The sequence below is a fragment of the Pygocentrus nattereri genome, chromosome 22 (genome assembly GCF_015220715.1).
Source record: "Pygocentrus nattereri isolate fPygNat1 chromosome 22, fPygNat1.pri, whole genome shotgun sequence".
Classification (NCBI taxonomy): domain Eukaryota; kingdom Metazoa; phylum Chordata; class Actinopteri; order Characiformes; family Serrasalmidae; genus Pygocentrus; species Pygocentrus nattereri.
Window position 1 is genome coordinate 33118251 of NC_051232.1, and position 14688 is coordinate 33132938.

A 14688-nucleotide genomic window follows, 5' to 3' on the forward strand; every position below is an offset into this window, starting at 1 on the left:
AGAATATTTAAATTCTTCGTTTTGTCAAGGCTGTATTTGGTTTCAGCTTCGCTCCAAAAGTGTTTTGCTGCATTTCATGGCGACGCCGCTCGCTTATTTCTGGTACCGCCGTCTGTTTTCACACGTGCTCAGACCGAGAGATCTGAAAGATCTCACAGCCCTGAGGAATCTGATTATTGAACAAAAATCCAGCCTCTTTATCCGATTTCTTAAAATCGGATTTCTAGATCGGAGTTTGGTGGATGGTGTTTACATGACACTTGAATAATCAGACAACTGCAGAAATCAGATTATGATCTGGTTATTGATGGCATGTAAACACAGTCGCTGTAAAGCACAGCGCTGTGCTCAGATGATGTAGAAAAACGGATCATTTAAAAAATATTTATTTAATTTGGACAACGATGATATGTTTTAATGAAATGCAGTATTTCTGGTTATGAGTTGAATCAAGTGCTTCAGTTTAACTGCTGATGTCACTAAATGCTTTTAGGCTCCTCGGACACGAGCTGTAAAGAACGTCAGAAGACACGCATGCTCCTCAATCATCAAGATGTGTCGAGATTACCCAGAATTCGTGCTAGTATGTATTACCCCTTTGCAGAAATCATTAAATTCACTGTTCTCATTATTTCTGATAACACAGTGACATGATTTACATTTCATATAAACGTGTCAAACTTGGAAGACAGTTAATGTGTTCTTCTTTATTGTTTATAGCCATGCTTTGACATGCTGTACACCCAAGTGAAGAAGCTGTTTGCCAATGAGTTGCTGCTGACCCAGATGGAGAAGTGTGCCCTGATGGAGGCTCTTGTGCTGCTCAGTAACCAGTTTAAGGATTACAACAAGCAGAAGGCCTTTTTGGAGGAACTCATGGCCCCCGTCACGACACGCTGGCTCTCGGAGGATATGCGCAGGTATCAGTTAAACTGGACACATGGATGAGCTCCGGTGCTTACCACGCTCACTGTGTGCTTCTATGTAGTGCTGTAGAGGAAATAAATTGCTGTTGTCCCGGAGTCGTTTTACAAAATATACTTAACTCTGAAATCTGATCTGCTTAGTGTCCATGATGACTTAAGTACGGACTGAATTTAGGACAGTAGCTATTACAAAAGCTCCAGATACGAAAACAGTATCACACGATTGTTTCTGTGGTTTTTGGGTGGCTGAGTCAGGCGGTGTAGTTCACTACCAGCATAATGAGCTCTATTTATTTCTACTGTGAAACGCTTTCACTGTTTTTCTTTTCTAACTCTGCGTTTTAAACATCTCAGACGCTGTCAACTCGAACTCCACCACCCCTCTGATCATGTTGATGATGAAATATTACAGTGATGGTGGTGAATAATGAGGAGTGTGTCTGTTTATTAGGAGGAGGAACGTTAGTGCTTGGCTAAAGCATTTGGGAAATGGAGACTGAAACTGGGGAGCAGCGACGCCATAATAAACAGCCGGGGCGCTCTCACAGTATTCTTAATTGCACTTTAGTTTGTTTTACTTTTTTTTAACATCAGTAACAGTAGCTAATGTTAGCTGTCTGGCTGACTAACTTGATCATTTTGGTGACCTGTTTACATTTCAGTTGTGCACGTATGTTCGGTTGTTAGGTAATAGACATGACCGTTGATTGTCGACTTTGATTAAGATAAGATTCCTGAATCAAGGTAAGAGTTGCTTCTGGAATTTCTGATCTTGACTTGTCAGATCTCAAGGTGTCAAAACTGGTCAGATCTCGAGGTTTCAGTGCCGGCCAGATCTCAAGGTCTCAGTACCCGCCAGATCTCAAGGTCTCAGTACCCGCCAAAGGTCTCAAAACCGGTCAGATCTCAAGGTCTCAGAATCAGTCAGGTCTCAATGTCTCGGAACTGATCTCAAAACCGGTCTGATCTCAAGGTCTCAGAATCAGTCAGGTCTCAATGTCTCGGAACTGATCTCAAAACCGGTCAGGTCTCAAGGTCTCAAAACGGATCTCAAAACCGGTCAGATCTCAAGGTCCCAAAACCGGTTTCAAAACCGGTCTGATCTCAAGGTCTCAGAATCAGTCAGGTCTCAATGTCTCGGAACTGATCTCAAAACCGGTCTGATCTCAAGGTCTCAGAATCAGTCAGGTCTCAATGTCTCGGAACTGATCTCAAAACCGGTCTGATCTCAAGGTCTCAGAATCAGTCAGGTCTCAAGGTCTCGGAACTGATCTCAAAACCGGTCTGATCTCAAGGTCTCAGAATCAGTCAGGTCTCAAGGTCTCAAAACGGATCTCAAAACCGGTCTGATCTCAAGGTCCCAAAACCGGTTTCAAAACCGGTCAGATCTCAAAGGTCCCAAAACCGGTTTCAAAACCGGTCAGGTCTCAAGGTTTCAAAACCATGTAGTTTAAAGTGTGTATACAGGGACAATCAACAGTGGGATTCCATGTGATATTGAGTCGAACCACTGAGATGATATTGATCAGTATTTGGTTTCTGTTTTCTGCTTTGTTTCAGTGTGCTGTGGGAACCTGCTAGTTTCTTGGCCTTCATTGGTGCTGACCAGGTTGTTAATGAGCCCGCAGCTGAGGACCAGATGGGAATCAACAGGTCAAGGGTAAATATGAATCATCTGCACACACTGTATTTACAGTATATACACACTGGGTCTACATGATGGATTAAAACCTTGTATGTCCACTTTTTTGTTGTTTTTCAGTTTTTGGCATAATTTGAAAATCTCTGTTGTTCTTTACATTAGGTGTAAATTTCATGCTGAATAGACCAAAAGAAACGGCCCAAAATTTCTTAGGAAAAATCTGGCCAAATCCTGGCCAACACTTTTAGGCCTGATTTTTAATTTTTTTTTTTTTTAATAATTCTTTATTTATCAGATTTGTGTTTTTTCATAACAAAAACCCATCAAATAAAATAAAATTTAAAAAGGGGGGTAAACATATATACATACATATAAAATAAATGAGTCACAATACATATCCTGTAACTACCCAGTCACAACAGACACTTTTAGGCCTAAATTTTGTGTCTTTATTTGCAGATCAGTTTTTGTGTCTACACGATCCTGGGAGTGGTGAAGCGGGCGCGGTGGCCTGCTAATCTAGAGGAGGCCAAAGCTGGAGGCTTTGTGGTGGGCTACACTCCTGCTGGAGCCCCCATCTACAGGAACCCTTGCGCAGAACCGTTGCTCGGTTTGCTGCCAAACCTGCTCAACCTCATCAGGTGGGGAGTTTGCCCTGGGCAGTGCCAACAAGAATTCATCAAGAAATCTGACAGCTGTTATAATGGTTAATCAAGAAGATTTTAAAAACAAAGCCAAGAAATAAAAACATTATGAAACGTATACAAAAACATAATTACAATGGGGGCTATATTGCCAAAATTGCATAAATGAGCTTGTTCACCAGGCTGTTTCCTACTGTAAAGGAGACTAGCGAGAGAGTTTAAAATATGCAGTATTATCCTGTGAAATTCCAGTCACTCACAGTTCATTATGTAGGTAGATGAGTGAATGAGTAACATTGACAGGCATAGTTTGGCCATTCAGGCAGAAATAAGAATCCCTTACACACCTCACATTATTGGCAACCAGGCACTGAGTTGCGAGTAAAGTATTAGTGCAAGTCAGCCTTGAGTGGGCTTGCCTGTTTTTATGGATGAAAATCAAGGTCTTAGTACAAGTTTAAACAGCAGTAGTATTGTTTGTGACTTTCATTATTTGAAAAGTAATTTCAGTAGTTGGACGTTTATTGAAAACGGGGGTCATCAACATGCGGCTATTCATACTGCCCTCTTCATGTGGCTCAACATACTGCCCTGTTGCGGCTCCACAGCAGAATCAGGTTTGTAGGTAATAATTAAGACTCTTATTAGTCCCAAAATGGGGAAATTTCACCTCTGCATTTAACCCATCCGTGAAGTGAAACACCACACACACTAGGGGGCAGTGAGCACACTTGCCCGGAGCGGTGGGCAGCCTAATCCACATCGCCCTGGGAACAGTTGGGGGTTAGGTGTCTTGCTCAAGGACACCTCAGTCATGTGCCGTCGGCCCTGGGGATCGAACCGGCGACCTTCCGGTCACGAGGCTGGTTCCCTGACCTCCAGCCCACGACTGCCCATAAAATAATAATCCCCCTCTACAGTAAAATAAAGCTCTGCTGATCCTTCAACACAGTTTAACAGTGAATGATCTTAAACGCTGGAGTTAATGTAGAACTGCTGATTCACCCTTTAGCCCTGAAGATCAGCGCAGACAGTCGGTCACCATAGCAACGCAGACAACGAAACGGCAAAGAGAGAGATTTAAAACGAACATCGATAATTTGGACAGGGGTCATTTAACTAAAATTCAATAAAGTGAGAAATTTCCTCAGGTAAAGGTCCGGAACATCACTTAGTCAGGATTCAGTGCCATATACTGTTTACTGAAGTAGGAATATCAACGTCTTGTACAGTCGACAACTGAATATCAGATCAAATAAAGTACAGTTCAGTGTGGAGCCCCGGTGGTGACATCCTGTATAAATAAAAAATAATGCATGGCCACGCCTTATTAAAGTGTGGGAACAAGATCCTAATGCATAGCCGCGACTTAGTAAGGCATGGGAACGGTATCGCAGCTTACCAAGTCGTGGCATTAGGCTCTTGTTTCCACGCCTCACTAAGTCGTAGCCACGCATTTTTATTTATACAGAATGTCACCACTTTCTTTTCCGTCTCGTCTCTCCAGTGAGTGCGTCACTCACTCGAGTGTCAGTGTTTATCGTAATGCACAGATCTGATTGGCTGAGTAGCGTCATGTGTGATATTTACTACAAATGCGATTGGTCAGAGTCTCTGGCCTCTAAAGCTACCGTAAAGGCTTGAAAAGCTTCGCCGATTAAAAAAGCACCACCCTGTCAAAATTAAATTATTCTCCATCGTTTTATCGGTTACAGGTCCAGGTCCGCATATGACAGCGTCTGGGTCTGGACTCGGACCACGGTCCGCCTATTAGTGACCTCTGATTTAGAGACTTATTTGCATTAATATTCACTCCAGCTGGTTTCCTGATACGTTTAATCTGCAACGAGAAACTGACAAACACTAAAAAGTCGTGAAGCTGAAGTCGCTTCTCATTTGTCAGCTTGTTGTTCAAATTGTCCCGTTCCACCTTAAATAGTGCAGCAGTTATGATCTGACATCTCAGGCAAGGTGGATGTGGAAAGTTCAAACACAAAGCTGGTGACTGAAAAGCGACGTCAGCCTCGTGAGAAGTCGAACGTCGAGAGACATTTTAAAAGAAACTAACACTTCTGCGGAAAAGTTTCCTGCTGGAGATGCGAGAAAAGTGGCTATAGCTGATCTAAAGCTTAAAGCAGAGCAAAGTGAGCCTGCGCTTTCGTTTGATTATATATTGTAGTCTATACTAGGACATTAGCGCGTATTGAGACACATTTGCAGTCAAGGTGGTAAAACGTTAGTTTGATAAAATAGGCTTAAAATGTTGTGGCTGGATTTTTGCTGAAACAGGACAAAATGACTGTTCTTAACATTTGGGTGGTTTAATTATATCAAATTCTTATTCCAGAACCCACAACAGCTTATTTCTACCAGAGAATATGGCTCGGCTCAGCGAGACCTTCAGTCGGGCTTATGATGTGATGGACGTGGAGAAGAATCTTATTTTAGGTAAATTGTAAACTTATCTGTGTCCTGTTGTGATATCGGTTCAGTGAAGTTTGGCAGACGATCATAAAAAATAATCTGCTCCCCACAGCCATTTCCCAGCCGACCATGGACATGTATGACTCCCCCGTGTACAAAAGCGCCCTTGAGCGCATGCAGGGCTTCTTCTGCATGCTCTACGATAACTGGTGAGGCCTGATCTTACACATACAGAGTTATCGCCCAATCAGCCCGAGCCGTTTTCTCAAATTTCGACTTTGTCACTCTCTTGTAGTTACCACGTCATTGGGTACGCTGGGCCAGCCCTGCAGCAGGACTTCTACACAGTAGAAGCACTGGCGGAACAGTTGGTAGGCTCCGCCCTTATCCACCTGGAGCACGTCCCTGACCATAGGCTCCGCCCCTTAATCCATATCCTTTACATTATCTCACCATCGGTATACGGAACTGTGAGCTCTTACCATTAATTGGACATCTAGTCTTTTGAGTGCTGCTTTTCCAGGTGGCTTCTGCTTGTCGTTGTTTGCCTTAATACAGTCTTGTTCACGGGTGTTCATGAAACCTCTGGTCATGTCCTGTCCTTCGGAGTACTATGACGGTCTACTCTGCCCCCTGCTGGGCCTTCTGTTCTCCCACCTGCTCCAGGTAAAGCTCACGTTCTCTTCTGTTCAGTCTGAACCTTCACTTTTCCCAAGGAAAGCTGAGAATTCCTGAGAATCATAGGTACTTGCTTAAGACGGATGGTTCTTAAAAGGGCTGTTCAGTAAAGAAAATGGTTCTATAAAGAACCATGAACACTCAAAGAACCCTCTGCACAGTTGAAGGATTCTTGGGATTGTGAAAGGGCTCTTTAGACTGGTGGAGAATGTGTTCTGTATGGTTTTGTGTAGCACCTATTTGAAAAATAGTTCTTCTACACACTTAAGAAAGATGGCTCTTCAAGAGTTCTTGGGTAAAGAAAATGTATGGATAGTAAATGTCTGTATAGAACCATGAGCCCTCAAAGAACCCTTTGCACTGAGTAAGGGTTCTTAAGATTGGAATGTGTGGAACATTTTTGAGAGGTTTCTTCTACACACACATTTTTTTTAGTAAAGAAACAGCTTCTAAATAGAACCATGAACACTCATAGAGCCCTTCAAATGGATGGAGAATGTGCTGCAGATGGCTCTATATGGAACCTTTTTTGAAAAGGGTTCTATATAGCACCAAAAAGCATTCTTCTACTGTTGCAGGCGTGACATTGTAACTCCAGCAAAACCATTTCTTGTGCTACATAGAACCCTTTTCAAAAAGGTGCTATATAGAACCATATACAGCACATTCTTCATCAATCTGAAGAGCGTTTTCACAGTGCAAAGAACCCTTTAAGCATGCAGATGATTCTTGGAGTGTTCATGGTTCTTTTTAGAACCACTGTCTTTCATAAAGAGCCCTTGAAGAACCATCTTTATTCTTCATTATTTTCTGGACTTTCACAGAGGCTGAACCTCCGGTGGCAGATCATCAACCAAAGAACCAACATGTGGTGAGTGACCTGTTCTCAGTATCATGGTTTCATCTCTGGTTTTCTCGATGGGTTTTCTCATACGGTTTTATCTCCATCAGTGGCTCAGATGATGACGAGTGTTCCGAGGAGAACCAGGTGACTCAGGAAATGCTGGAGGACCGGCTGGTGCGTCTAGCCACCCGAGAGGTCATGGATCTGCTGTGTGAGTTCCGTATCAGTCTTTTTATGAAATGCTCCACCTTGTTTGACCATTTTTAATGACCGATTTCATGACCCGGCCCTGCAGCGATGTCCTGCATATCGAGAAAGCTACCAGAACCAGCAGGAAACAAGGAGGATGCAGATGGTGAGTTCATAGAGTCGTTCACTGGTGTGATTGTGAATTTGGTGACCGGTCTGTGGAGTTACTCAGGTCTGATATTCATATAGAGCCATTTTTTATTTGGCTGAGGAATGAATGAGAGGAAAGCAGAGCAAAAATATGTAGTTATGTGGCTAAAAGGCACCTTGCCGCTATTAGCGAGTGTTTTATAGATTCATTCGAGACCGAGATGTGGAACAGCTGGCGAGATTCCCGCAGGTAGGGGCATCGGCGGTGGTTTTTACTCCAGGTCAAGCTGAGTTTCTCACTGCTCTGAACTTCCAACTAGCGACACTTAAAAATGATGGTAGAAACTGATGATGAAGATCCAGGAACATCCGAAGAACCTTTTTTAATGATTGCTTCATGAAAGCGTCCTTCAGATTGGTGGAGAATGAGCTGTAGATGCTTCTGTAGCACCGTTTTGGTGCTATATGGGTCATTTTTGAAATATTCTATATAGAACCATCTACAGCACATTCTCCATTCATCTGAAGAACCTTTTCATGATGCAAAGGACTCTTTAATAATGCAAAGGGTAGAACCATGAACATTGAGAACTCTTTCTATTATTAGTGTTCTTCAGAATAATAGAGAATGTGCTATAGATGGTTCCAAAAGAGTTGGAACCTAAAAGGGTTCTGCTATAGGTATGGTGTCAAGCTTGTAACAATAGAAGAACCTTTGTGATGCTATATAGGACCTTCTTTTCCCAAAATGTTGTATATAGAACCATCTACAGCACATTTTTCATCAGTCTGAAGAACCCTTTCATCATGCAAAGAACCCTTTAATGAGGCAAAGGATGTCCATGGTTCTATGTCAAACCAAGAACATTCCAAGGACTCTTTCTGTGATTAAAGGGTTTTTTTGCATCGTGATTGATGGAGAATGTGCTGTAGATGGCTTGAAATGGTTTTTTGACTGTCCATGGTTCTACATGGTTCTAAAATTAAAAAAAAAACCTGCTGGCAACCTTTCAGGGTTGCCAGATTGGGCAGGATCCCCAGTTTAGCCTTTCAGTGTAACTTGCTTTGAAGATGACTATTTATTAGCCATGTTTTTGTCAATAAACTCATTAAGTTGGATTAATAATCTGATCTTAGAATTTATGCCAAAGTGAAACAAGAATAATATGCGTTTGTAGTAAATAATGATATACATAATAACGTGATACGTAATATTTAAGGGTTGGAGATGATATTCCCCAGAATATATGAAAATCAAAGTATTAGACAGCTGCAGCACTAATGTTTGGGTTTTTTCTCTAGGAGATGACGAGATGATGGCAACAGATTCCACCCAGCTGAATACGTCACAGACGGCAGATGAGCTCACAGAACTGGGCAAATGTCTTCTCAGAAAAGAGGTAACCTTGATGTTCATGCCAGGTGGCTGCTGTGGTCATTTATTCATACTTCTTCTGATTGCAGTATCCAGTTGAACCATGTTTTGACTTGTACTTGTGCTCTGTCTGTCTTCAGGACATCTACATGACTCTCCTGGCGATCTCATTTAACTCCCTGTCCTGGAGAGACACCACGAACTGTCAGCGGGTTGCTACCCAGGTCTGCTGGGCTTTGCTAAGACAGGTACAACAATAGTGGCGCAGTCTGTGCTCCCTGCACACTTTACACTTCAGTGTGTCCCCTCATGGCCTTCGGTTCCACGCTATTTAAATGTTTCGCTTATTCCCTCGCAGGTCGCTGGTGGGAACTTGCTTCCGGAGGCCGTAACGTGGCTGTTCGCCAGCGTCCTGAAGGCTCTGCAGATGCACGGTCAACACGACGGCTGCAATGCCGCCCTGACCCAGCTGGCTTTGTTCATCTATGATGCTCTGGTAGGTGTAATTAATGGACGGCAGGACTACAACCAGCAACGTTGGTCAATATTAGTTGCCAGTTGGAGGCCTGGGACCTGTTTTAATTTGGAGCCAAATCCACTAATTTCTTCTCACCAATCCCCAGTGTGAACCCTTCACTTTTTTAAGAGTGAGAAGTGTGAGTTTTTCCTGTTAACTTGTCTGTATTAGATGTGGTGGTAATTCATTCCTTTTACAGGACCTCATTGATGCGGTCATGATAGCTGGTTCCGTTCATCTTAAAATTCCCATGAAATTGTGAAAAACAAGCAGGACTTTCCACTGAATACTTTACACGTTGTGCTCTCCACAGCGGCCTCGATACACAGAGCTGCGCGCCATCATGAACCAAATCCCCAACATCCATCTCGAGCAGCTAGAACAGTTTGACCAAAGGACCGTCAACCCTGCGTTGCAGAAGGTCGGGGAAAAGAAGAGGAAGGACCAGTTTAAGAAGCTCATTGCAGGCACCGTGGGGGTAAGACAAGCTCTGTTTCGGGGAGAAAAAGAGGTCCGGTTAACATTTGAGGGGTCACTTTCTGTTGTCAGTGCTTTATTATCCCTTTGAACCAAAACTTCTGAAGGTAATTAACTGTGGGAAAGTGTGATTAGACAGAATCTAAAGAGCGATGGATCTGCAAGACTAGGTTTGGTGACCATCTTGGGTCGTGTTCAGGCTGCAGGCAGATCTGATTTGTCGCTCAAATGAGGTGTTTGGAGACAACAGGTCCGCCCTGTTATTTAAAAGTGCTCAGTTCAGACATCTCCAGCCTATAATGCAGGGGTTGCTATGGTAATGACGGAGGCATCAGTAACTATGTCGCAACACTGGTGATGCAAATTTTAAACATTGGATGGAGGAGAGATGAAAGAGCAAAATCAGAAAGTGTAGTTTTGAGCTTTCCAGACTACCAAAAATAATATGGATATGCCAAAAACCGGATTTGGGCTGGCTGTCGGAACATTAGTTCGTTAATTAGTTAATTTTGCCTAGTCATATAATACCCTGGCACGTGTATGTTGGCTGAATACCCCCCAATTTATATTTACAGATTTTTACAGAAACCACTTTTATTAGTTCTCACTTGGTGGTGCTCAGTTGGACTAGTCCAGTCCAACACAATACAGTTTCTATCCGATTGAATGAGGTGGGTAACCCTGTAAATAATCTGTTAACTAGAAGAATAATATCCGTGTAAACTCCTGTATCCGATTACATTCCCTATCGGAAAGTTTAAGTCCGTTCTGCTTGTGCGTCGCGTCACAGTGAGAGTTTATACCGTTCAACACGGCGGAGCAGAAACTGGTCTGCAGAGGAGACGAAGTTCATGCTCTGATCTTTAAAAGACGGCGGTGGGACGGACGTCCAGCTTGTGTGTCTCAGAGCACGACGTCTTCCTCTCGGCCTTCTTTAATAAGGACGTGTGAAGGACGTTTTCCTGAGTCTGACGTCAGTTTAAAGCAGTTAAACACACAATCACTGCTCACTGCTGCTCATCTCACTCTGACTGGGCTCACGTGATGCTGGCTGTCATGGTAACGTTTACTCTAAACGGTTCTCTACACATGCTCGCTATTTTGCATCAGATTACTTGTAGCGAGCGTGTAAACGAACATTTTCCATCAGATTGTTGAATAGAGTGCATATAAACACCTCAGTCTGAATCTGTAATCTGATCGTATTCAATCGGATTGGCAGAAATCTTTGCATGTAAACACAGCCAGTGTGACATGGGACTGTTTCATTGCCTCAACAGAAACCCCTGGGGCAGCAGTTTAAGAAAGAGGTCCATATCCGGAACCTTCCATCCCTCTTCAAGAAGGTGAAGCCTTCGAAAGACATTGTGGCCGACAGCGAGGATGCTGGGCTGGTCAGTCTGTTCGAACCTGATCACGATGACTAACGTGATGACGGCTAACTTTGGTACTACCGGTGGGCCTCTCTGTTACAACACAGCGTCTGCTCTCACTAATGGGTTTTTATTTTACTATTTTTAGTTTTTTTTTTAACAAAAAGGCCTGAGTTGATTGATTTTTGATTCCTGCACAGGCTGGGTGTACGTTTCCTTACATTTCTGTTTAGTGCCATACTTTGTTGAGCCGCAGAGGAAAAGAAGGGAGATCTGAAGGGTGGTAGACACAGAACGAGGAAAAGTATCGAAATGACAAATATAAAGCTAAAAAAATCCAGTCAGAGGAACGTCAAAGCGGATCATTGATGATACCTCCAGTGTGGACGTGGAGACCTCAGAAGACCCAGCGTTACATTCCAGCTGTACCATTAACTTAGTGGACTTAATCAGTGATTTGTTTTATTTTTTTTTTAACATCACCTTTAGTTTAACACTAATGGCAGTGGATTATTTGTGTACAGGAGACGGAATGTAAAAAGTGTTGTGTTGTTTATATTTTGCTGTTTTTAATAAATGTAGACTCTGTGGGCATCTGAGGACGTGGTGGCTGTTTTCATTCTAATCTCATTGAACAGGTCAGTGTTTTATACACTCTGTGTGCAGCAGGTTCGGTGATTTACCTGCCCAAACACACCTGATCGCTCTTATCTGTTAATTGCCAGGTTAAGTAGGTGTGTTTGAGCAGGGAAACCTCCAAACTGTGCTGGACCCTCCAGGACTGGAGTTGTATGACCACAGTCAGTCAAGCTTGCTTGCCTGTTGTTTAGGACGAAGGTGCTCAGTCCTGGTCCTGGAGGATCTAAAACCCTGTAGAGTTTAGCTCTAATCCAATGCACCTGATCTGGGTAATGAAGGCCTTGAAGCGTCTGACGGAGCCAGGTGTGTTGGATCTGAACCCTCCAGGGTTGGTAGATCTTGAGGACCAGGTTTGGGTAATGGGATTTTAATCTCACTCTTTTGGTGCTTGCCCTCATCCACCAGACCAGATTCAAGTCTAATGAGCAAGCTCCTGATGGGGTGGGCTGGGCGTGCTGGACTGAAGGAAAAGGGACACGTGGGGTCTCCAGCGCTGACTGTGGGAACCACTGGATTAGGCCTGCATTCACAAACCACTTCCGAAGAGCGTTCCTCTAGAAAACAAGTCAAAAGCTGTCCTAAGTGATCTGGGATCAGCCTTCCAGCTCGGGGCTAGTTTGTGAATACCAACCGGGCAGACGGCCAAGAAGCTCTGTACGTTTTGTTTTTTCTAGGCTTTTGGCTGAAAATTAAGCTGTAACTCCAACAGTCGTGGTTTTGGATCTAGATAATTAATCCTGCAGAAAGTTCATATGTGATAGTGTTGTTCAGACTGATGGAGAATATGCCATAGATGGTTCTCTATAGCACAAAAAAGGGTGGTTCTGTTACAATATCAAGATTGTTCTGATAGAAAACCCCTTTTTGGTGACCTAGAGAACTCTCTTCAAATAGGTTCTTTATAGAACCTCCCACAGCACATTCTCCATCAGTCTCTCATGATGCAGCCTGCTTGATGATGCTTCATGATGCGAACCTATTAATCGTGCGAAGGGCTCTTTGAGTGTAAATGGTTCTATATAGGTCCATTTTCTTTACTAAAGAACCCTTGGAGAACCATCTTTTTAAGAGTGCTTATGCTAGAACGCTAGAGGGCGCTCCCGAGAGAGTCCAAAATGAATGGGTTGATATGGAGCGTTTAACCAAAATCAGTTTATAAACGCTGAAACATTTTAATGTAAAAGAATTCATTCATTTTCTGAACAGCATAACATTTTAACACCGCTGTTATCGTTTAAAAGCTCTTAAAACAGGAGTTTAAAAACGACGCCTCATGTATATTCATGACGTCGGTGAGCGCGAAAAGCCAATGAGCTGCTCCGCTCGCCCGTCAATCATCCCGCTCCAGCAGTAAAGCCCGCCTCCTGCTGCCCGAAACCCGTTTGCTGTAGAAATAAAGGAAACATATCGGTGAGATTTGCTTGGTTTTTTAGTGAAATCCATCCGTCTACTGTCTAAAACTAAAGGAAAGTTCTGGTTCAGTGATTAGAGACCACTTTAACGGTTCGTTTTTAGCCGTTGGGTTCCATTCACTCCCATTCATTGAGGGCCCCCTCGCGGGCGCCCTCTGCTGTTCAGCAGGCCCGTTTTTGATATAACGGGAGGAATAGGCTCGACGTTCGACATTGTTTATGAAGGTTTTGTCAGATTTTACCGATGATTTGGCCTTTCAGTGTGAGGGGAACCTGATCTTGTGTGGCCGCAAATAACTGCCCGCTGAGTGGACAGACGTTCCCTTTAATCTCACTGCCCGCGGCATTGCCTGGAGAAGGGGGCGGGGCTTCGGGGCGGAGAGGCGAGAGCGAGAAGGTTCGGCGCTGACTCGTTGTCGAACCGCCGTTTTGCGGTCGTGCCGTCAGACAAACGTCAATAATGTCTAATAAGCAGAGTGAGCGCAGTGTTTTAGCACATTAGCCCCCGAGTTCGACACTCATTAAACAGCACCAGCAGTTACGTTAGCTTAGCCAGACTCGTTGTAGCTTATGCTGCTATTAGCTCAACCGAGTCCGGTCCGGTTCGGTCCGGCCGAGCTAAAGACCTCACCCGACACTCGGCTATAACCAGTTAGCGGTTTGGGCGGCCGGACCAAGCTCCATGGGAGTCTGCACAGTTAGCCGCCTCAGCTAGTTACTGAAGCCGAGAGAAAGAGAGAGAGGTAGAGTGAACATCTGAGAGTGAGAGAGAGAGAGAGAGAGTGAACATCTGAGAGTGAGAGAGAGAGTTAGAGGTAGAGTGAACATCTGAGAGAGAGGTAGAGTGAACATCTGAGAGAGAGAGAGAGAGAGTGAACATCAGAGAGAGAGAGAGTTAGAGTGAACATCAGAGAGAGAGAGGTAGAGTGAACATCTGAGAGTGAGAGAGAGAGAGAGAGTGAACATCAGAGAGAGAGAGAGTTAGAGTGAACATCAGAGAGAGAGAGGTAGAGTGAACATCTGAGAGTGAGAGAGAGAGAGAGAGAGAGAGAGAGTGAACATCTGAGAGTGAGAGAGAGAGTTAGAGGTAGAGTGAACATCTGAGAGAGAGGTAGAGTGAACATCTGAGAGAGAGAGAGAGAGTGAACATCAGAGAGAGAGAGGTAGAGTGAACATCTGAGAGAGAGAGAGTTAGAGTGAACATCAGAGAGAGAGTTAGAGTGAACATCTGAGAGAGAGAGAGAGAGAGTGAACATCTGAGAGAGAGAGTTAGAGTGAACATCTGAGAGAGAGAGAGAGAGAGTTAGAGTGAACATCTGAGAGAGAGAGAGAGAGAGAGAGTTAGAGTGAACATCTGAGAGTGAAAGAGAGAGAGGTAGAGTGAACATCTGAGAGGGA

General features: G+C 43.8%; 1 protein-coding gene and 1 long non-coding RNA gene across 2 annotated transcripts in view; both read left to right on the forward strand.

Moving 5' to 3' along the window:
* Positions 1–11838, forward strand: part of LOC108437850 (exportin-5) — a 28941-nt gene extending 17103 nt beyond the window's left edge. The window contains exons 18-33 of the mRNA XM_017715248.2: positions 494–583; positions 721–920; positions 2487–2586; positions 3028–3209; positions 5560–5660; positions 5749–5845; positions 5932–6068; positions 6205–6302; positions 7139–7185; positions 7266–7369; positions 7454–7513; positions 8800–8897; positions 9013–9120; positions 9231–9368; positions 9703–9867; positions 11147–11838. Of these exons, the coding sequence (XP_017570737.1) occupies positions 494–583; positions 721–920; positions 2487–2586; positions 3028–3209; positions 5560–5660; positions 5749–5845; positions 5932–6068; positions 6205–6302; positions 7139–7185; positions 7266–7369; positions 7454–7513; positions 8800–8897; positions 9013–9120; positions 9231–9368; positions 9703–9867; positions 11147–11293 (1872 nt within the window). The 3' untranslated portion in view covers positions 11294–11838. The remainder of the gene's footprint in view (positions 1–493; positions 584–720; positions 921–2486; positions 2587–3027; positions 3210–5559; positions 5661–5748; positions 5846–5931; positions 6069–6204; positions 6303–7138; positions 7186–7265; positions 7370–7453; positions 7514–8799; positions 8898–9012; positions 9121–9230; positions 9369–9702; positions 9868–11146) is intronic.
* Positions 11839–12194: 356 nt separating this feature from the next.
* The window catches only part of LOC108437867, a 36280-nt gene continuing 33786 nt past the window's right edge, over positions 12195–14688 (forward strand). Inside the window, exon 1 of the long non-coding RNA XR_001858650.2 lies at positions 12195–12532. This is a non-coding gene — a long non-coding RNA (uncharacterized LOC108437867). The remainder of the gene's footprint in view (positions 12533–14688) is intronic.